Source organism: Octopus sinensis, linkage group LG2 (genome assembly GCF_006345805.1).
Source record: "Octopus sinensis linkage group LG2, ASM634580v1, whole genome shotgun sequence".
Lineage (NCBI taxonomy): Eukaryota > Metazoa > Mollusca > Cephalopoda > Octopoda > Octopodidae > Octopus > Octopus sinensis.
This window is the reverse complement of record NC_042998.1, coordinates 42,520,669-42,540,281: the sequence shown is the minus strand read 5'-3', so window position 1 is coordinate 42,540,281 and position 19,613 is coordinate 42,520,669. Positions and strand designations below refer to the sequence as shown.

Here is a 19,613-nt window from a genome sequence, read left to right as displayed (position 1 = left end):
GCATATGTCTGTTATGCATGTATCTATCTATATTTGTTAGTATATTTGAGTTTGTATGTATATATGTATTTATGTACATAAGTATGTATGTATGTATGTATGTATGTGTGTTTACATGTATGTATGTATGTCTATATGTGTGTGTGTATATGTTTCTATGTATTTCTGTATGTATGTATGCATGTATGTATGTATGTACTTATGTAAGTATGTATGTTTGTATATATATGTATGTATGGGTATGTAGTTGTATTTGATAGATTTTCATTTAAATCAGTAACATGTGAACAGTAGTACACCCACTCTCTCTCTCTCTCTCTCTCTCTCTTCTAAGTAAGAAGACATGTTGTTGGAAGAAAAGGTTACTTCAGCCTTAATTTCTCACATTGATTCATAGTTGGATCTGAGACAGCTGGCTATCTCTGTATTTTTATAAACGTTCTAGTTTAGCCTCAATACAATTATGACATTTCGTAGGTTTTGTATGTTACAGCTTTATTTTATGGATGTTAATGAAGAAAGTTTTAAAAGCATTCTCCCCATTTAAAACTTTTTAGAAACAATGTAAGTGAAACAATTTTTTTCATCTCTATTGTTATATTATAATTACTATATATTGTATCATTTATATGACTGGAACTGTCTAAAACATTGTAACTCTGTTATTTTGTTTATATCTATATTTTATACAGAAGGGAAAAGATTGACAAATAATCTTCAATAAAAAAATAGACTATTCATAACTTTTTCAAATTTTAGCTATCTTTGATTACTTTCCTAATTTTTTTCTATCATAAATCTGTGAACATGTATGGGTATGTGTGTGTGTGTTTGATTGTTTATATTTACATATTGCACTTGTAGAATTTAGGATTAACTAATTTTAGCTTTGACAGTATCTTATTGTAATTATGACTGATTAGCTTTATAAAATCCATTTTAGTAAATACTTTTACTTAAGTCCTTCCCTCCCTACAGAGCATTGACCATCGAGGACTTTAATATTCTCAACTCTGGGCTGACTTTCCTTTCCCAGATCCTGTTCATTTTGAATTGTTATTGATGATTTTGTAACATTGCTTTTTTTCTAGGTAGGGATACTGACCCTATGCAGTCACCTTTTTTTTTTTACCTCTGGGATGAGGTGGATCATATTAGTCTGGCTTCTATTTTGTGGCCTGTCTAGCATGAGAGCCCTACCAAGAGCTTGCACTTTGCTGGCATAGTTCTTGGGGTCAGTGAGGTACACAAGCCATCACATTGCAACAAGGACTGGATTTTGTGGTCACTTACAGTATATAGGTTTAAAAATAAGATCCAGAAACTTTAGGATCAGGAAAGTTAATGCTTAGCTCTGAGATTTGTTCAATTAAGCAAATCCAAAATAAGTTTTCCTTCAGATAGGACACCAGTTCAGCATTAGCAACATTTACAGTAATCATCATCATCATCATTTAAGGTCTGTTGTCCATGCTGGCATGGGTTGGATGGTTTGACTTGGGTTGGTAAACTGAGGGGTTGCACCAGACTCGTCTGATTTGGTATGGTTTCTATGGATGGATACCCTTCCTAACACCAACCATTCTGAGAGTGTAATGGGTGCTTTTACATGCCCCTGGCATGGGTGCCTGATGCTTGACACCAGTATCTGCCACAACTATGATTTCACTTGGCTTGATGGGTCTTCTTCTGAAGTACAGCATATTGCCAAAAGTTTCGATCATCTCTCATTGCCTCCATGAGGCTCAATACTCGAAAAATGCTTTTTACATGCCACTGGCATCGGTTCCAGTTACATGACACTAACAACTGCCACAACTAATTTCACTTGGCTTGACAAGTCTTCTCAAGCATTGCATATCACCAAAAGGTCTTGGTCACTAGTCATTGCCTCCATGAGACCTAATGTTCAAAGATCATAGCAATAAGTTACACTGAGTTAAACTGAGTTGAATACATGATAACATAGGATACATGCATTGCAGTTGTATTGATGTAGAGTTAAGGGTGCTAGAATGAATGCACTTTAGCGACAAGCCTTGAATAAACTGATCTGAGTTGAAGACAACAGTGAAGTTAACATAAATTTTCATCTCTCCTAGTTTCATTAAACTATGTATCAAAGCAATAAAGCTCTAGATGTAGCAAAACAATGCATAAATCAACCAAGAGTACTAACACACACCACACTCGACTAACATAAACAAAAAATATAGCATACAAATGATATATTTGATCCATTGTAGATTATGTCAGTCCTGCCTAACCCCTAATCTCTTTGCTATGAATCACAACAAATAAATTAACAAAGAAGTCTCTATACAGTTGCTTGATGTGGTAGCAATAGCAGCTAAATATACATTGCAGTCAAATTTGCTTGAACAAAACAAAACTTTTTAGTAGTAACTTGATTCCACAAAATGGTTATGTTCCTGTGTTCAACATTTTATTCTCCAGTGTATTCAGTTACTCCTTCACTAGTTTAATTCTCATTTGATTGTCACTAAGCTGGGGTAACACATTTTAATGATTTTGTTAATGTCATTGACCTCAGTATTTTTGCATGGTACCTGTTTTATCAAGTTTGGATTATGGAAAAGCATAGTTGATTTAGATGGGATTCAGGCTGTAAAGATACACAACTTACAATTCCACAAGGTATTTTTACCATTCTCTAAATCCACTACACAGAAACAATTATATGTATGTGTGTATGAATGTACATATATATATATATATATATATATATATATATTTTACATTTGACGGATATTTGTCCTCATCTTCTTTGTTGTTAACACGTTTCAGCTGATATACCCTCCAGCCTTCATCAAGTGCCTTGGGGAAATTTCGAACTTGGGTTCTCATTCCTAAGGTATTTTTCAATGTTGTTGTTGTTGTTGTTGTTATTATTATTATTATTGTTTTTGTTGTTGTTGTCGTTGTTGTTGTTGTTGTTGTTGTTGTTGTTATTCAGGTCATATGCCATATGCCCATGGGCATATGGTGTAGTGGTTAAGAGTGCGGGCTACTAATCCCAAGATTCTGAGTTCGATTCCAGGCAGTGACCTGAAATAATAATAATAATAATAACATCAAAAAATACCTTAGGAATGAGAACCCATCACATTTCCACCATCGCATTCTTGTTTCTCTCTCACATTTGTCCTGGTTTTCCTTGTCATTACCATCTCCTCTATTCACCTCTTCAGCACCACAGCCCTGATTAAATGAATATTTTATACAGTGGATAAGACTCTTTAATCTTTGGTCAGCCCACTTATATCAATGGTGCCACTATATACTCTTTGATAGCAGGACATTCTGCTAATTAGTTGGAAAACAAGCTGACAAGTGAGGAGAAGAAGACCTATTCATCTTGCCAAAAGCACAACATCTCTAGTGCTGGTGTCATGATAAAATGCATCCAGTACACTCTGTAGAGCAGTCGGTGTTAAGAAGAACATATAATAGCAGAAACCAAGCAAAATGAGGAATGTTGAATGAAATTTGGTCCTCTGACCCACCTATGTGAGCAGTGAGCAGTATTTCTAAATATGGACTGACTACCTGAACAGTGACTACCTGTCCAGCTAATGTCAGCAAGGAAAGTAGATATTGTAACACAATCATGATGATGATGAGGAGGAGGAGGAGGAGGAGGAGGAGGAAGAGGAAAATGATAATGACAATGATGATGATAACATATATATATGTATGAACCCCCCCCCTGGCACCTGTGCAGGTGGCACGTAAAAAGCACCCACTACACTCGCGGAGTGGTTGGCGTTAGGAAGGGCATCCAGCCATAGAAACTCTGCCAGATCAGACTGGAGCCTGGAGCAGCCCCTGGCTTCCCAGACCCCGGTCGAACCGTCCAACCCGTGCTAGCGCGGAAAACGGACGTTAAACGATGATGATGATGATGATGTATGTGTGTATACATGTTCAAATTTACAGAAAACAAAAGACAAAGATTGGTGTAGAAACAACAAGCTGATGTATTAGTTTGATGCTCAGGAAAAATGGAAAAGTCTTTTATGTTTTGAGCCTATGCTCATCAACAAAAAGGATTAAAGGGTAAAAAATAGAGAGAGAATGAAAAAATGGAGGGAGAAGAAGTTCAGAGTTTAATGGTCCAACATGGCAAAATGACTGGTAAAAAGAGGTTGAATGAAAAGGAGATAATAATAATAATAATAATAATAATAATTATTATTATTATTATTATTATTTTTACCCTTTACTTAGAAATAAAGAAGGCATAGTGCTAGATATTAAAAAGAAGCCATTTGGGGCTAGAAATAAAGTGGAAAAACTTGAAATTCTTCGAGCTGGCATGTGTCTTATGCAAAATCTGTGATGAGCCTGAGTGAGGATGATGATCTGAAGTCGCCTTTGATATATATGTACATGTATATACATATATATATATATGTGTGAATGTGTGTGTGCATGTGCGTGTGTGTGTGTTTGCATGTATATATATATATATGCATGTGTGGTAAGTAGCTTGCTTACCAACCACATGGTTCCAGGTTCATTCCCACTGTGTGGCACCTTGGGTAAGTGTCTTCTACTATAGCCTCGGGCAGACCAAAGCCTTGTGAGTAGATTTGGTAGACGAAAACTGAAAGAAGCCCGTCATATATATGTGTATATATATATATATATATATATATATAAGGCGAGCTGGCAGAAACGTTAGTGCGCCGGGTGAAATACTTAGCGGTATTTCGTCTGTCGATACGTTCTGAGTTCAAATTCCACCGAGGTCGACTTTGCCTTTCATCCTTTCGGGGTCGATATATAAAGTACCAGTTTCGCACTGGGGTCGATGTAATCGACTTAATCCGTTTGTCTGTCCTTGTTTGTCCCCTCTATGTTTAGACCCTTGTGGGTAGTAAAGAAATATATATATATATATATATATATATGTGTGTGTGTGTGTGTGTTCATGTGTTTGTGTTTGTCCCCTCAACATCGCTTGACAACCAATGGTGGTGTGTTTACGTCTCCATAACTTAGCGGTTTGGCAAAAGAGACTGATAGAATAAGTACTAGGCTTATAAAGAATAAGGTTTGGGATCGATTTGGATCTGTAATCTTTGAATTAGCTTCCTTTTTTCTGGTTCTGAGAAGCCTAATTTCTCAAGATTAGTATTGAAGCAGAGTGTTACATATCCCAGGTTTCCAGTAAATACAGGTATAAACCTGAACTTGTAATCTGGATAGAGTAACTGCAGATTTCTCAATAGTTCAGCATAGGTGTTCTCTTTTTCACTGATCTTCAGTTTTATGTTAACATCTACTGGGCAGCTAATTTCCACAACTGAGCACAATTTCTCTTCTCTATCCCAAATCATTTATCAGGTCCATTGTGTTTACATTTTTTTGTGGTCTTCACTGGGACATGCCACCAGTATTCCTTTTTATTATGAGTGGTTATGGCTTCTACCATATTGTAGGTTCCTTTTTCGTAGTCCTTGGGATTATCCTTCTGACAGATTTCATTGTAGAGTGTCCTAGCTACAATATCGTGTCTCATTGGTAGATAATACTGTGATGACATTTTCAGACAACTACTTATGATGTGGGGGATATCTTCAGTGTGAACTCCACAAAGTCTGCATCAGTTGTTACATTTTATCTTTAATCAACAGGATATGCAGCTGAGAGACCAGAGAGTCTCTTCACGTCAAGCCACTATTTCTCAGCACCGAGAAGTCACAAATCTAGTATTATATACATATGATTTCAATGTCACAGGAAAGAATCACAAGACAAATTCTTCAAACCAAGCAGTAGGTGGCATAAGAGTAGACTAAGATTGAAATGGTTGGATAATATCCATAGTCTCAATTAGTCATATTTGGAAAGTCTAATGACTGTTACTTTTGATAGAACCCTATGGAGGTGCCTGAAGACTCTAACCCTATGACCTTCCCAAAGATTGTGGGCAAAGATGAATGGATGGATGGATGGATGGAATGGGTTAGACAAACTTACTGAGGCAGTTTTCTGTGGTTAGATACTCTTCCTGATGCCAGTCCCTACATGGTTTTTATTATTATTATCATTATTATTATTATTATTCTATTGGTTTTCATATAAAACCAACAATACCTATTTCTTTATTACCCACAAGGGGCTAAACACAGAGGGGACAAACAAGGACAGACATAGGTATTAAGTCGATTACATCGACCCCAGTGCATAACTGGTACTTAATTTATCGACCCCAAAAGGATGAAAGGCAAAGTCGACCTCGGCGGAATTTGAACTCACAACGTAACGCAGACGAAATACCGCTAAGCATTTCGCCTGGCGTGTTAACGTTTCTGCCAGCTCGCCGCCTTAAAACCAACAATACCACTGAGTTATATATGCTTATGGGAGACACAAACAAATGCAATATTACTCAAAAGGTGTTGATGTGAAGCCACATGGAAATAAAATCTTTCTCGCTCTCTGACTCTTTCTCTCACACACATACACACATACGCACACACACACATGCGCACATACATGATGGCTATCAATTCATAAACAAGCATGGCCATCACTAATAAATTATCTTATCCCAGATATTAAAGACAATGGTTGTCAGTAATGTTCATGCTGAAGATCTCCAGCTTCATAATGCTAGAAGTATTATTTCAGAATATCCTTCTCATAGGGAGATGTCTAATCAAAGAATAGGGGTATTTCACTACCAACAGCTGGATGGCTGTTGCTTCTACCAGAGGTTTTGTTTTTCATTTTGCAGGGTGTCCAATAAAAGCTACCCTCCTTAGGCTTGGTAGGATTACTGGGTCAGTTGCTGACAGCCAAACCATGCAACAGGTTGTACTGGATGACATGTTACCAGTAGCACTAACAGTGACCTGATTCATGCAAACACCCCCACACACACACACACAAATAAAAAGAAAAAGAAAGAAAAGCATTGGATTCTGTATATTTTCTGTTGACCAGCATTTCATTCATAAAACCTTATTCATAAGTCATCCTGAGGTTATGGTAGAGATACTAAGGTGCCATGCAGTGGAAGGGAACCCAAAACCATGTGACAATGAAGTGGTCTTCATCACCATACGGCCAAATGTGTTTAAATGATATGAATGCAGATATAAAACTTGTGAAGTATCTGTTGCAATTTTCCAATTATTTGGTTTCACTAAACATTCAACAGATCAAATTTAACTCCTCACATTTGTCAAATTTCAGGAATTAAACAGTTTATTTAGCATAATTCATACTCAGTGTAAATTGATAATATCACCACCGCTGCCATCATTTGCATATCAATAATCTTTGCATACATTTCCAACCATCAAAGAATTAAGTGCCTCTCTTTTTCATTGTTTCTGTCTTTGGTTCATGAATTGATTGAGTGACTGTGTGTTACATTTATTCATTCACTTTTATGTTTTTCCCAGCTAGCATGGGTTAAATGAATATATATTATTGAGAGATTGTTTTCATAGGCGCAGGAGTGGCTGTGTGGTAAGTAGCTTGCTTACATACCACATGGTTCCGGGTTCAGTTCCACTGTGTGGCATCTTGGGCAAGTGTCTTCTGCTATAGCCCCTGGCCGACCAATGCCATGTGGGTGGATTTGGTAGACAGAAACTGAAAGAAGCCTGTTGTATATATGTATATATATATATGTATGTGTGTTTATAGGTTTGTGTGTCTGTGTTTGTCCCCTTAGCATTGCTTGACAACCGATGCTTGACAACCGGGGTCGATTTGCTCGACTAAAGGCGGTGCTCCAGCATGGCTGCAGTCAAATGACTGAAACAAGTAAAAGAGTATAGCCAGATGCCCTTCTTGTTACTAACCTTTACTTCTTTTTCAAGCAAGTGATCTCTTATTCCACACACCTTCAACACAGCAGAGCCACCAGATGATTTGTTGATTGAGAAATGACAGCAAACTTCATTGCTTGCAGTCAGTAGATTTGCATATGAAGCTTGTATAATGTAAGCACTCACTCTCACAATTATATACACATGTATATGTGTGTGTATAATAGGCCAAAAGATAATGTGCAGCACTATCATTGGAGGCTACATACCTTAGAGTATAGTTAGAGCAGTAAATAATCCTGGTCATCTCATTGCATCCCTGATATACCTCAAGTGAACCTGGTCTGCCCTGCTGCAGGTGTAGAAAGTCAGGGATGAGATAAGTGCGGTTGATTGTTTGGCACATCTCTCCCTCACTATAATTCAATGTTAGCACAAGTCAGGATTCAAACTTCTTCAAACCATCTTCAGTACATCATCATCATCATTGTTTAATGTCCGCTTTCCATGCTAGCATGTGTTGGACGATTTGACTGAGGACTGGTGAACCAGATGGCTGTGTCAGGCTCCAATCTGATCTGGCAGAGTTTCTACAGCTGGATGCCCTTCCTAATGCCAACCACTCCGAGAGTGTAGTGGGTGCTTTTAAAGTGCCACCAGCATGAGGGCCAGTCAGGCAGTACTGGCACCAGCCACACTCAAAAGTGGTGTTTTTTATGTGCCACCTGCACAGGAGTCAGTCCAGCAGCACTGGCAACGACCTCGCTCAAATGTTTTGTTCACGTGCCACGGGCACAAGTGCCAGTGAGGCGACGCTGACAACAATCACACTCAAATGATGCACCTTACATGCCAGACAGCTGTTCTGGCAGTGATCCTGCTTGGATAGAGCTGTTAGTGCTCCACTGGCATGGGTGCCAGTCATCGAATTTGGTTCACATGTTTGCATCAATGAAATATCAGCAGTTCCATAGATTCATCACACAGTAGTATATGCGCCAGCAGTCACAAATTTTTGCCTGCATGTGTAGTTTAGGTCTGTCATTAATCCTAGAACTCATAAGGCTGAAGCAGACCAAGCTGACTTGCGTATACCAGGGATGCAATGCGACAACTGGGATGATTTACTGCTCTGAGGGTTGTAGCCCTCAGTGACATTGATGCACATTATGTTTCTGCCTATTGTACACATACACATAAACATGCATGTATAGGTGTCTCAGTGCATGTACATGTGTGTGTGTGTGTGCATATATGTCTGGGTGTGTGTGTGAGTACTTATGTTCTGCAAGCTTCATATACAAAACCACTGAATTACAAGCAGTGAAGTTTGCTGTCATTTCTCAGTCAACAAATCATCTGGTCGCTCTGCTGTCTTGGCATAAAAGTGACTGAGATTAAATTACTTTCTTGCACCTGAATAGGACACTACTCCATTGCAGGTTTTAACTACCCAGCTTTTGCTGGAACTCATTTACAGCAGAGTGGGCTGGAGACATGTGAAACAGTGCACAGCCTGGTCTGAAAATCAAAACCACTATCATTAGTGCAATGTCTTAACCACTAGGTTGCATGCTTTTATGCATGTGTAACTGCATACTGCCGTATTGATACATTTTAAGAGATGCTGTTTATGTGAGAGAGATGGAGCCTTGATCATTCTTTGTATGTGAAGGAGAAACAAGTTCAAAAGGATTGAGATCTGATGAAATCATTCTAATATACAAGAACTTATGAAAATAAAATGAGATTTGTTTGCTGAACAGCATTAGAGAAACAAAAACAAAAAACAAGGAAATGACTGAGCAATGAAGGTATCAACCAGTGTATGTAGAGGAAGCAACTATACTGACATGGACATGTGAAACAAATAGACAGCTGCAATGTTAATGAGTATCAAGATCTCATGATAAAGAAAAACCAAAGGCAAGATATTAAATGATCCAGTCAAATCTTAAAGATTTTTGGGTTTCTCTGATAAGCTATCATAGGATTGAAAGAATGGTGAAGATCAGTCTTCTGCTGAAGATTAGTTCAAACTGTAACAGCTGAGAAAAAAGACCACAAGGTTCAGTCTTTGTTACAGTATGATAACTTGTGTGCTTCATTGACTCTGAGAGCTTTTCCAGCAGAGTACAAGTTATGATAAAAGGGTAAAGATCCCCTTTAGTCATGAGTGACCATGGGATTGCATCTAGAAAGTTACCCTCCGAGGCACAAATCCAGGCAAGGTTGTTTATGGAAGACCAGCAATTGCCCATGTGTACCAGCCTCCCATCTCCATGCCACTGATGATAACCAAGGGAAAGACAAAGGCCGATACAGCTTGGCACCAGTGACTTTGCAACTCATTTCTATACCTGAGTGAACTGGAGCAACAGGAAATAAAGTGTCGCTCATGAACACAATACACAACTCAGTTCAGGAATCGAACTCACTAACTCATGATTCTAGAGTCACCCATACCGAACAAGTCATTTTGGATTTGTTTAACAGTACAAACCTCATAGGTAAGCAGTAAATATTTATGATCCTAAAAGTACTTGATATTATTTTAAAATCTATTTACTATAGGCCACCACAAAATTCAGCCCTTATTACAGTGTCATAGTTTGTTTTAATTATTCTGACAGCTATACTAGAGGAGTGCAAGCTCCTGGGAGGGGCTCCTATGCTAGACAGATCAAACGATAGAGGCCAGACTAATATAGATTTCCTCTTCCCAGGGAGAAAAATGGGTTTGTGTAGGGCCAACATGGCTACCTAGAAAAAAAAAGCAAAGTTACTGAAGTGTCAATGACAATTCACAGACCTGGGAGAGGAAAGCCTTCCCTCAGAGAAACATATGGCTCAGTGCAGTAAAATCTGAAAGGCCACACTTTAAGGAAACCAATTATCCTGCATTACATGTCAGGCTTTGACCTGAAATCCACAATGAAGATTGGAGAAAGGATGCAGGATACTGAAGCAAAGCTGAAGAAGCAGGGAGCCAACTAGGGAGAAGAAGAAAAGACAACTTGGAGTTGAAAACAGTGAGGAAAAGTCATCCACAGCCAGTACTCCATAGGGAGTGAAAGGCTTAAGTAGGTTAGAAGAATGATGAGGTTAATGACAATGATAACAAAGATGATGATAATGGTGGTGGTGGTGAATATACTTTCTTAAAACAACACAAGGAACCAAAACAATCAGAAATATCATTTTTGCATTGTTTTTCAGCTTTTGATTCCCATGTGGCAATGTTGGTCAATGTCTTATTGAAACGACTTCAACACAATTACCTCAGATAGATACATGGTTTCACATGTATAAAGCATTAATTTTTGTTGATGAAACAGAGTCTTGTTTAAACAAGGGAGGGAATATTGTAACATATGTGATTGTTAACATGACTCATCATATTACAACCAATTTTATAGTAGCTGATGACATGTTAGAAATAACAACCTATCTTCCTTAAATCATACATTACCACCTTAAAAAAAACATAGGATAGTATAATCTTTAATATACTGTGTTTGAAAATAAAATGAGAGAGGCACTGTTGGAATGTCTTTGATTGTATATTTTCTGTTTAAGAGCTGGCCTAGGATTAAACAAGTACAACAACTACAAATACTTTTGTATTGATCTTTCACATGTAATGATTTCTAACACAATCTCAGATATGGCTGTGTGGTTTAAGAAGCTTACTTTGCAATGTGTAAAAAAGACATAGATATATTTCTTTATTGCCCACAAGGGGCAAAACATAGAGGGGACAAACAAGGACAGACAAAGGGATTAAGTCAATTACATCAACCCCAGTGTGTAACTGGTACTTTATTTTATCGACCCCGAAAGGATGAAAGGCAAAGTCGACCTCGGCGGAATTTGAACTCAGAGCGTAACAGCAGACGAAATACCGCTAAGCATTTCACCTGGTGCGCTAACGTTTCTGCCAGCTCATCCATAAGGTGTACCCAGTGCAAGCTACAAATGCATAAGAGGTGCAGCAATATCAGAGGAGTAACAGGGATAATAGTATTTGTGTATGGCAGATGCATAGGTACAGTAGAGACTAGAAATATACTGAAAATAGGCCCCATCAAATGCCAGTGAGAAACCTAGAAGTAGCTGATAGCTTTTGTTATCTAGGTAACCAAGTCAGCAGTGGAGGGGGATGCTCTGAGAGCATAACTGCTAGAATAAGAATAGGCTGAGCAAAGTTAAGAGAGCTTCTACCTTTGTTGACAACAGAGGGCCTCTCCCTCAGTGTGAAAGGCAGATTGTATGATGCATGTGTTCAAACAGCTATGCTACACAGCATTGAAACATGGGCTGTGGTGGCAGAGGACATGCAAAAGCTTGAAAGAAATGAATCTAGTATGCTCCGCTGGATGTGCAATGTTAGTGTTCCTGTATGACTGAGTGTAAGTGGCTTCAGAGAAAAACTGGGTATAAGAAACATCAGATATGGTGTACAAGAGAGGCATTGCATTGGTATGGGCATGTGACATGTATGGATGAGGATGAGGCATAAAGAAGTGTCAATCTCTAACTGTGGTGGGAACTTGTGGAAGAGGTAGACCCAGGAAGACGTGGGACAAGGTGGTGAAGCATGAACTTCAAATGTGGGGTCTTATGGAGGGAATGACAAGCAATCATGACCTTTGGCAATTTGCTGTGTTTGAAAAGACCCGTCAAGCCAAGTGAAATCATAGTTGTGGCTGGTACCAGTGACATGTAACAACATCCATACTAGTAACACAAAAAGCAACTGCGCCAGTAACACGTAAAAACATCTATGTGGAGGCACATAAAAGCACCTGTGCTGGTGACACATAAAAGACACCCAGTACACTCTCAAAATGGTTGGAATTAGAAAGGACATCCAACTATAGAAACCAAGCCAAATTCATACTGGCGGTTTCCCAGCTTACCAGGTCCAGTTAAGCTGTCTAACCCATGCCATGGAAAGTGGACATTAAATGATGATGATAATATATAGGTTTATATATATATATATATATATATATATAGATATAGATATAGATATAGATATATCAAATGTATGTCTTACAAAACTATTCCAACATACAATAACAGCCATACTAACAATCCAACACACCTCCATCATCAGCAGCCCCACAGATATCACTATGGTTTCAACACCTAGGTAGTACCATTTAATCCAGCAGTGTCAACACCACTAAAATAAGTGTTGTTTGGAAACAAATATATGTTAGATACCACCACATTCATTCAATCTTAATTCTAGGAAGGATTATATATATATATATATATATTGTTGAGGAAGACAACGAATGTTAAGGCAAGACAAACATTTCAAGTCATATACATTATTATTATCATCCTAGCTGTTTCTGGGATATCCCAGAGTATGGGATATCCCGTCATCAGATACAAATACCCTTCTCATTTTCCCTACTTGTCTCTGACAACAGAATAACCCATACTCTGGGATATCCCAGAAACAGGTGTAAGACTTTGAATTTTTTTACTGTGGCCATGCTCAAGTACTGCCTTTAGTCAAGTAATTTTGGGAAGACAAACACACACACAAGCATATATACACACACATACATATATATACATATATATATATATATATATATATATATATATATATATTATATATATATATATATATATATATATATATATATATTTATACATACATATATATATAGCTCTGTCTGGCCCCGTGTCGGTGGCACGTAAAAGCACCATCCGTTCGTGTCCGTTGCCAGCATCGCCAGGCCCCGTGCCGGTGACACGTAAAAGCACCATCCATTCGTGGCCGTTCGCCAGCTCTGTCTGGCACCTGTGCAGGTGGCACGTAAAAAAACACCCACTACACTCGCGGAGTGGTTGGCGTTAGGAAGGGCATCCAGCCGTAGAAACACTGCCAGATCTGACTGGGCCTGACGAAGCCTTCCAGCTTCACAGACCCCAGTTGACCCGTCCAACCCATGCTAGCATGGAAAGCGGACGCTAAATGATGATGATGATGATGATGATATATTTATACATACATATGCATATACAAACATATATATATATATATATATATGTATATATATATTTATGACGGGCTTCTTTCAGTTTCTGTCTACCATATCCACTCACTAGGCTTTGGTCAGCCCAAGGCTATAGTAGAAGACACTTGGCCAAAGTGCCATGCAGTGGGACTGAACCCAGAACCATGTGGTTGGCTAGCAAGCTACTTACCACACAGCCACTCCTATACCTTTATTTTATTGGATTTGAATTGTCATCATTACTTCTGCAACTTTGATTTTTCTAGATATGGATGTTGACCTTATGCAAACCAATACAATATTTTTTTATCCCTGGGATTAGGTGATCTATATTTGTCTAGCCTCTATCTTATGACCTGTCCCACATGGGAAGCCTTACTAAGAAATTGTGCTTGACTAGTAGAGATTTCAAGATAATTAAGGCAAACAAGCCACCATATCACAAAGACTTAACTTTCAGTGGCCATATGTTAATGGCATTACTTTATCAATTCACGGCATTGGGCTGGAAGAATCGTTTGAGTGTCAGAAAACAACCTTGCAGTAATGCTTTACATTCTGAATTCAAAACCTACTATAGTCAACTTTACTTTCCAACCCTCAGAGGTCAATAGTATAAGTACCAGTCATATATTGGAACCAATGGTATTGATTAAACATCCACACTCTCTGCTCAGAGTTGCTGATCTTAGGAATCACTATTCTATTAATTACAGATGGATGAAAGACAAAAACCACCCCAGTTGGATTGTCCTCATAACAAAAGCAGGAGAAATAATAAAAATATTACGTTTGATCAACACTCTACTGCCTCACCTACCTCTACTTCCTTCGTAATATGTAATCAATTGATAAACATTCCCATGCTGTACATGTGTTAAGCTATACACTAAAAATTGATGCTTCATGCCCTAAATCTCAAACACAAGTTTATATTCATGTACATGGAGAATTTTAAATCTGACTGTTAGATTCAATTGGCATCAGAGAAATTGGCCTTGGTAAGTGAGACAACTGTTCAGGCAAGACACTGTAACACTTCAGAAAACAAATGTTTGGTCAAAACAAATTATGCTACAAGCTTATTGTGAAGATAAGCCAACGAAAACTTGGGTGAAATGAATATATCTTAGGACATCAAACCTGGCCCATCATGAGAAAACATAACATGTTAGTTGAAGATGTGCTATTATGCAAATTCATCTCAGTCATTTCATTCATCATATTAAAGTGGATTTTGAATTATAAATAATGAATGAGAGTGAAATATATATATATGTATGTATGTATGTGTATATATATATATAATATATATATATATATATATATATATATATATATATATATATATAAATGGAGTTTAACGCAGGTATAATTCAAATACTTTTACTTCTGACACATGTTTCGAAGATTTCACTGATATTATTCCAAAGGAATAAATGGTGTAAAACAATGTAATCTTCTCTTCAAGGAAGTGAAGAAATGAAACTCGTCAATAAGACATTTTTGGTTGATGAATGAATTTATCTTATGGACAAGTTGTTTAAGGAAAGCATTCTTTGGTGGAATGGGAATATCCTTCAGTGATGCGTTAATATTAAATAATTACATATGCTGTTACTATTTTGTTAACAGGTTATAAATAAATCTGATTAAAGTATATATGAATAGATGAGTGTATTTTTCCCTTGTTAACGATTAACACGGAAAAAATAGATAAATAGTAGCAAAAAATCACACAAGTAAAGAGGTTGTTAACAAGGGAAAAATACACTCATCTATTTATATATATATATATATAGGTGTCATCCAGTGGGACTGAATCCTGAACCATGTGGTTGAGAAACAAGCTTCTTACCACACAGTCACAACATATATGACACAATCATAAACTTTTGTTATGCTCTGTTTTTTTCCTTTGTATATCACAAACAACATTGATTGTCTCAATCATATTAATCAACTTTTCAGCTATGACTTTTACCTGACTTTTTAACACGTAACTGGATATGCTATTGCAATGAGATATTAGTCAAGTAACAGATCAGGAAAAATCAAATTACTCAGAAAGTAACTGTGTAATAGCAGAGAATCTTTGAGAGTAGGACTTTGAAACAGAAAGATTAGACAAATCATATTCTCAAACAGGTCAGGCAAGCTGTTGCCTACTACTTATTGCTTCTGTAACATTCTTCATGTATTTAGCTTAACTCAATATCTGTTAAAGGCTAGCAATAAAATAAATGTATATCTATGTATAAATAGTAACTGCTTTAATCTCTGTAACTACTAATGTGAACTTTGTTGTTCATGTTCCATGGTTTAGAGAAATAACATACTTGGTAATAATTAAATTCTTAACCCTTTCATTACCAACCTGGCTGAAACCGGCTCTGGCTCTAAATACAAATGTCTTGTTTCCATAAGTTTTGAATTAAATTCTTCCACACTTGCTTAATGATAACTAAGTTATTTTACTAAATTCTGTGTTATATTTAAAATTAATTAAAAGAAACACAGAGCATCTCAAAATAAATACGGTAACAAAAGGGTTAAAGATCTTATGTGACTTGGGATTCCGAACAAAAATTGTGGAAAATAAAATAAAATTATTGTGTGAGTCAGAGGGAAATTAAACCTTCATTTCTCATTTAATAATTAAGTTCATCTCTTCAAACTACTTGACCATTCATTAATTCTCATTCCTTTGTATAATTCTGTATAAAGATGCATATGTATTCAAAATAATCAAAGCAGTCACAAACAAATATTTTGATGCATAAACATGCAAACAAATACACAGAGTTAATCAATTCAGAAGCTAAAATGAATTACAGAAATGGTAATTAGCTCTGGATTTTGAAGTAACACTTCAACAGGATACTAATATCAACATAGTCAACAATTGGATACTAACTAGTTGATTTTTCCAAATTATCAAATACAGCATTCTAGCAGAGGAAACTGAATATTGTTAAGTGTTTCATTCAATTATACATACTATTTTAATAAAATAACTTTTTATTTGTGGAGGCGCATGGCTTAGTGGTTAAAGTGTCAGCACCATGATCGTAAGATTGTAGTTTTGATTCCTGGACTGGGCGACACGTTGTGTTCTTGAGCAAAACACTTCATTTCACATTGCTCCAGTCCACTCAGCTGGCAAAAATGAGTAACACTGCGATGGACTGGTGTCTCGTCCAGCTGGGGAACGCATACACCATAGAAACCGGGAAACCGGGCCCATGAGCCTGGCTAGGCTTTAAAAGGGTGCATTTATTTTCTTTAACTTTTTATTTCTATATATTCAATCAGTATTAAGGTATATCATTCATCAGTGAACTTTCAATTTCTAAAAAGAATTGTTTTATGCCTTTCATATTTGTTATCTAACATAATTCTTAATATTCATCATTAAGAACAACATTTGTTTCAGATGTTTATTGAGAAGCCTCACAGAATAATTTGATGTTTAGAAGATAGAAAAGATGTCTGGTTGGCACAGCTTGTCGGGATATTTACATTATAAACCAGGTGGATGTGAGTAAAAATTTGCATTTTTGTAATTTTAGCATTGGCTATTTCAGCAATTTATATACAAAAATAAAATAAAATATGTATATGTATACATGTATGTATGTATGTATGTATGTATGTATGTATGTATGTATGTATGTATGTATGTATGTATGTATGTATGTATGTATGTATGTATGTATGTATGTATGTATGTATGTATGTATGTATGCATGCATGCATGCATGCATGCATGCATGCATGCATATATGTATGTATGTATGTGTGTGTGTGTGTGTGTGTGTGTGTGTGTGTGTGTGTCTATGCATGTATGTATATGGCTAATTAAATTATGCTGAATATATTTGATATATTTTATTACTTTAGCTATGCACTGTCTTTCATGATTTGGAGTTTGATAGAAAAGTATCAATTCAAAACAGCAAATTGATAGAAATGTGAGAACATCAGACCAGGTGTTTTGCAATATTTGTTCCAGTTCTTTGTGTTCTGAGTTCAAATTCTGCCATGTCCTGTTAAGGTGGTAGACTCAGCTTGTTGCTCCAGTTTGACACCAACACCTGGCATCTTGGATGCTTTTAACAGAGTCCACTTTGTTGCATGCATTCAGGCCATATTTCTAACTTGAGAATAGCTTCCTCCCTTCTGTCCACTAGTCTCAGAGGCCCTGTAATAGGTCATAGACACCTCAGGTCACAGGTACTGCTCTTCCTTCTGACTTAAAGATAGAAAAAAAAAATATTGTTATATCTGTCATGTCTACAGGAGATGTGGATTTGAGCCATTAACTTTTTTCTATCCAAAAAGGTTTCCGACCCAATATTTACATGCTATTGCTTATAACTTTATATGTAGTCATCATCATCATCATCATCGTTTAACGTCTGCTTTCCATGTTAGCATGGGTTGGACGATTTGACTGTGGTCTGGCGAACCAGATGGCTGCACCAGTCTCCAATCTGATCTGGTAGAGTTTCTACAGCTGGATGCCCTTACTAACGCCAACCACTCCAAGAGTGTAGTGGGTGCTTTTACGTGCCACCTGTACAAGGGCCAGTCAGGCGGTACTGGCAATGGCCATGCTCGAAATGGTGCTTTTTATGTGCCACCTGCACAGGAGCCAGTCCAGCATCACTGGCAACAACCTCACTTCTAATGTTTTTCACATGCCACCAGCACAGGTGCTAGTAAGGCGAAGCAGGTAATGATCACACTCGAATGGTGTTTCTTTTAATGTGCCATCGGCACGGAGGCCAGCTTGTTGCTCTGGCAATGATCTCACTCATATGGTGGAAACGATCTCACTCATATGGTCCTGAGATCCAATTCCAAATAAGAATTATTATAATACCTGCTTATCCAAGCTAACCCATCATCACACATTCTATATACTTCTAAAAAGGCAGGATGGTCACAGCTGGAATATTTTGGTCACAGATTTACTTATTCATGGTTGATCTAGAACTAAACAACAGCATGTCAACTGGTAAAAGCCTACTCATAATTTTGCATATAAGAACTGGTTAATTTGTAATGCAATTAATTCATTATACCAATAAACAGGAAAAGCTGCATATATTTTATTCAAAATCTTATTTTGAAAATTCACTGAATCACATAGTAAACACCTTTTTTCTGAAATATAAAGTTAAATTAATTTTTAAGAAATTTCACTTAATAAGTATATGATTTTATTTACATTCTTTACATTATATACATTATTTACATTTGACGGATATTTGTCATCTTGTTTGTTGTTAACACATTTCAGCTGATATACCTTCCAGCCTTCATCAGGTATCTTGGGAAATTTCAAACCTGGGTTCTCATTCCTAAGGTATTTCTAGATGTTATTATTATCATCATCATCATCATCATCCTCATCATCCTCATCATCATCATCATCATCCTCATCATCATCATCATCATCATCATCATGATTATTATTATTATTATTATTATTATTCAGGTCACTGCCTGGAATATAATAATAATAATAATAATAATAATAATAATAATAATAATAATAATAATGATGATGATGATGATATCAAAAAATACCTTAGGAATGAGAACCCAGATTTAAAATTTCCCCAAGACAACTGATGAAGGCTGGAGGGTATATCAGCTGTAACGTTGTGTTTAACAACAAACAAGATGAGGACAAATATCTGTCAAATGTAAATAATGTACGTTATTCCTCATCTCTTAAATATAG

General features: G+C 36.9%; 1 protein-coding gene across 2 annotated transcripts in view; it reads left to right on the top strand.

The window, feature by feature from the left end:
• Positions 1–332: 332 nt before the first annotated feature.
• The window catches only part of LOC115223623, a 218,347-nt gene continuing 199,066 nt past the window's right edge, over positions 333–19,613 (top strand). For both annotated transcript variants that reach the window (XM_036512643.1, XM_029794291.2), the window contains exons 1-2: positions 333–564; positions 17,295–17,398. In XM_036512643.1, the coding sequence (XP_036368536.1) occupies positions 17,347–17,398 (52 nt within the window). In that variant the 5' untranslated portion in view covers positions 333–564; positions 17,295–17,346. The remainder of the gene's footprint in view (positions 565–17,294; positions 17,399–19,613) is intronic.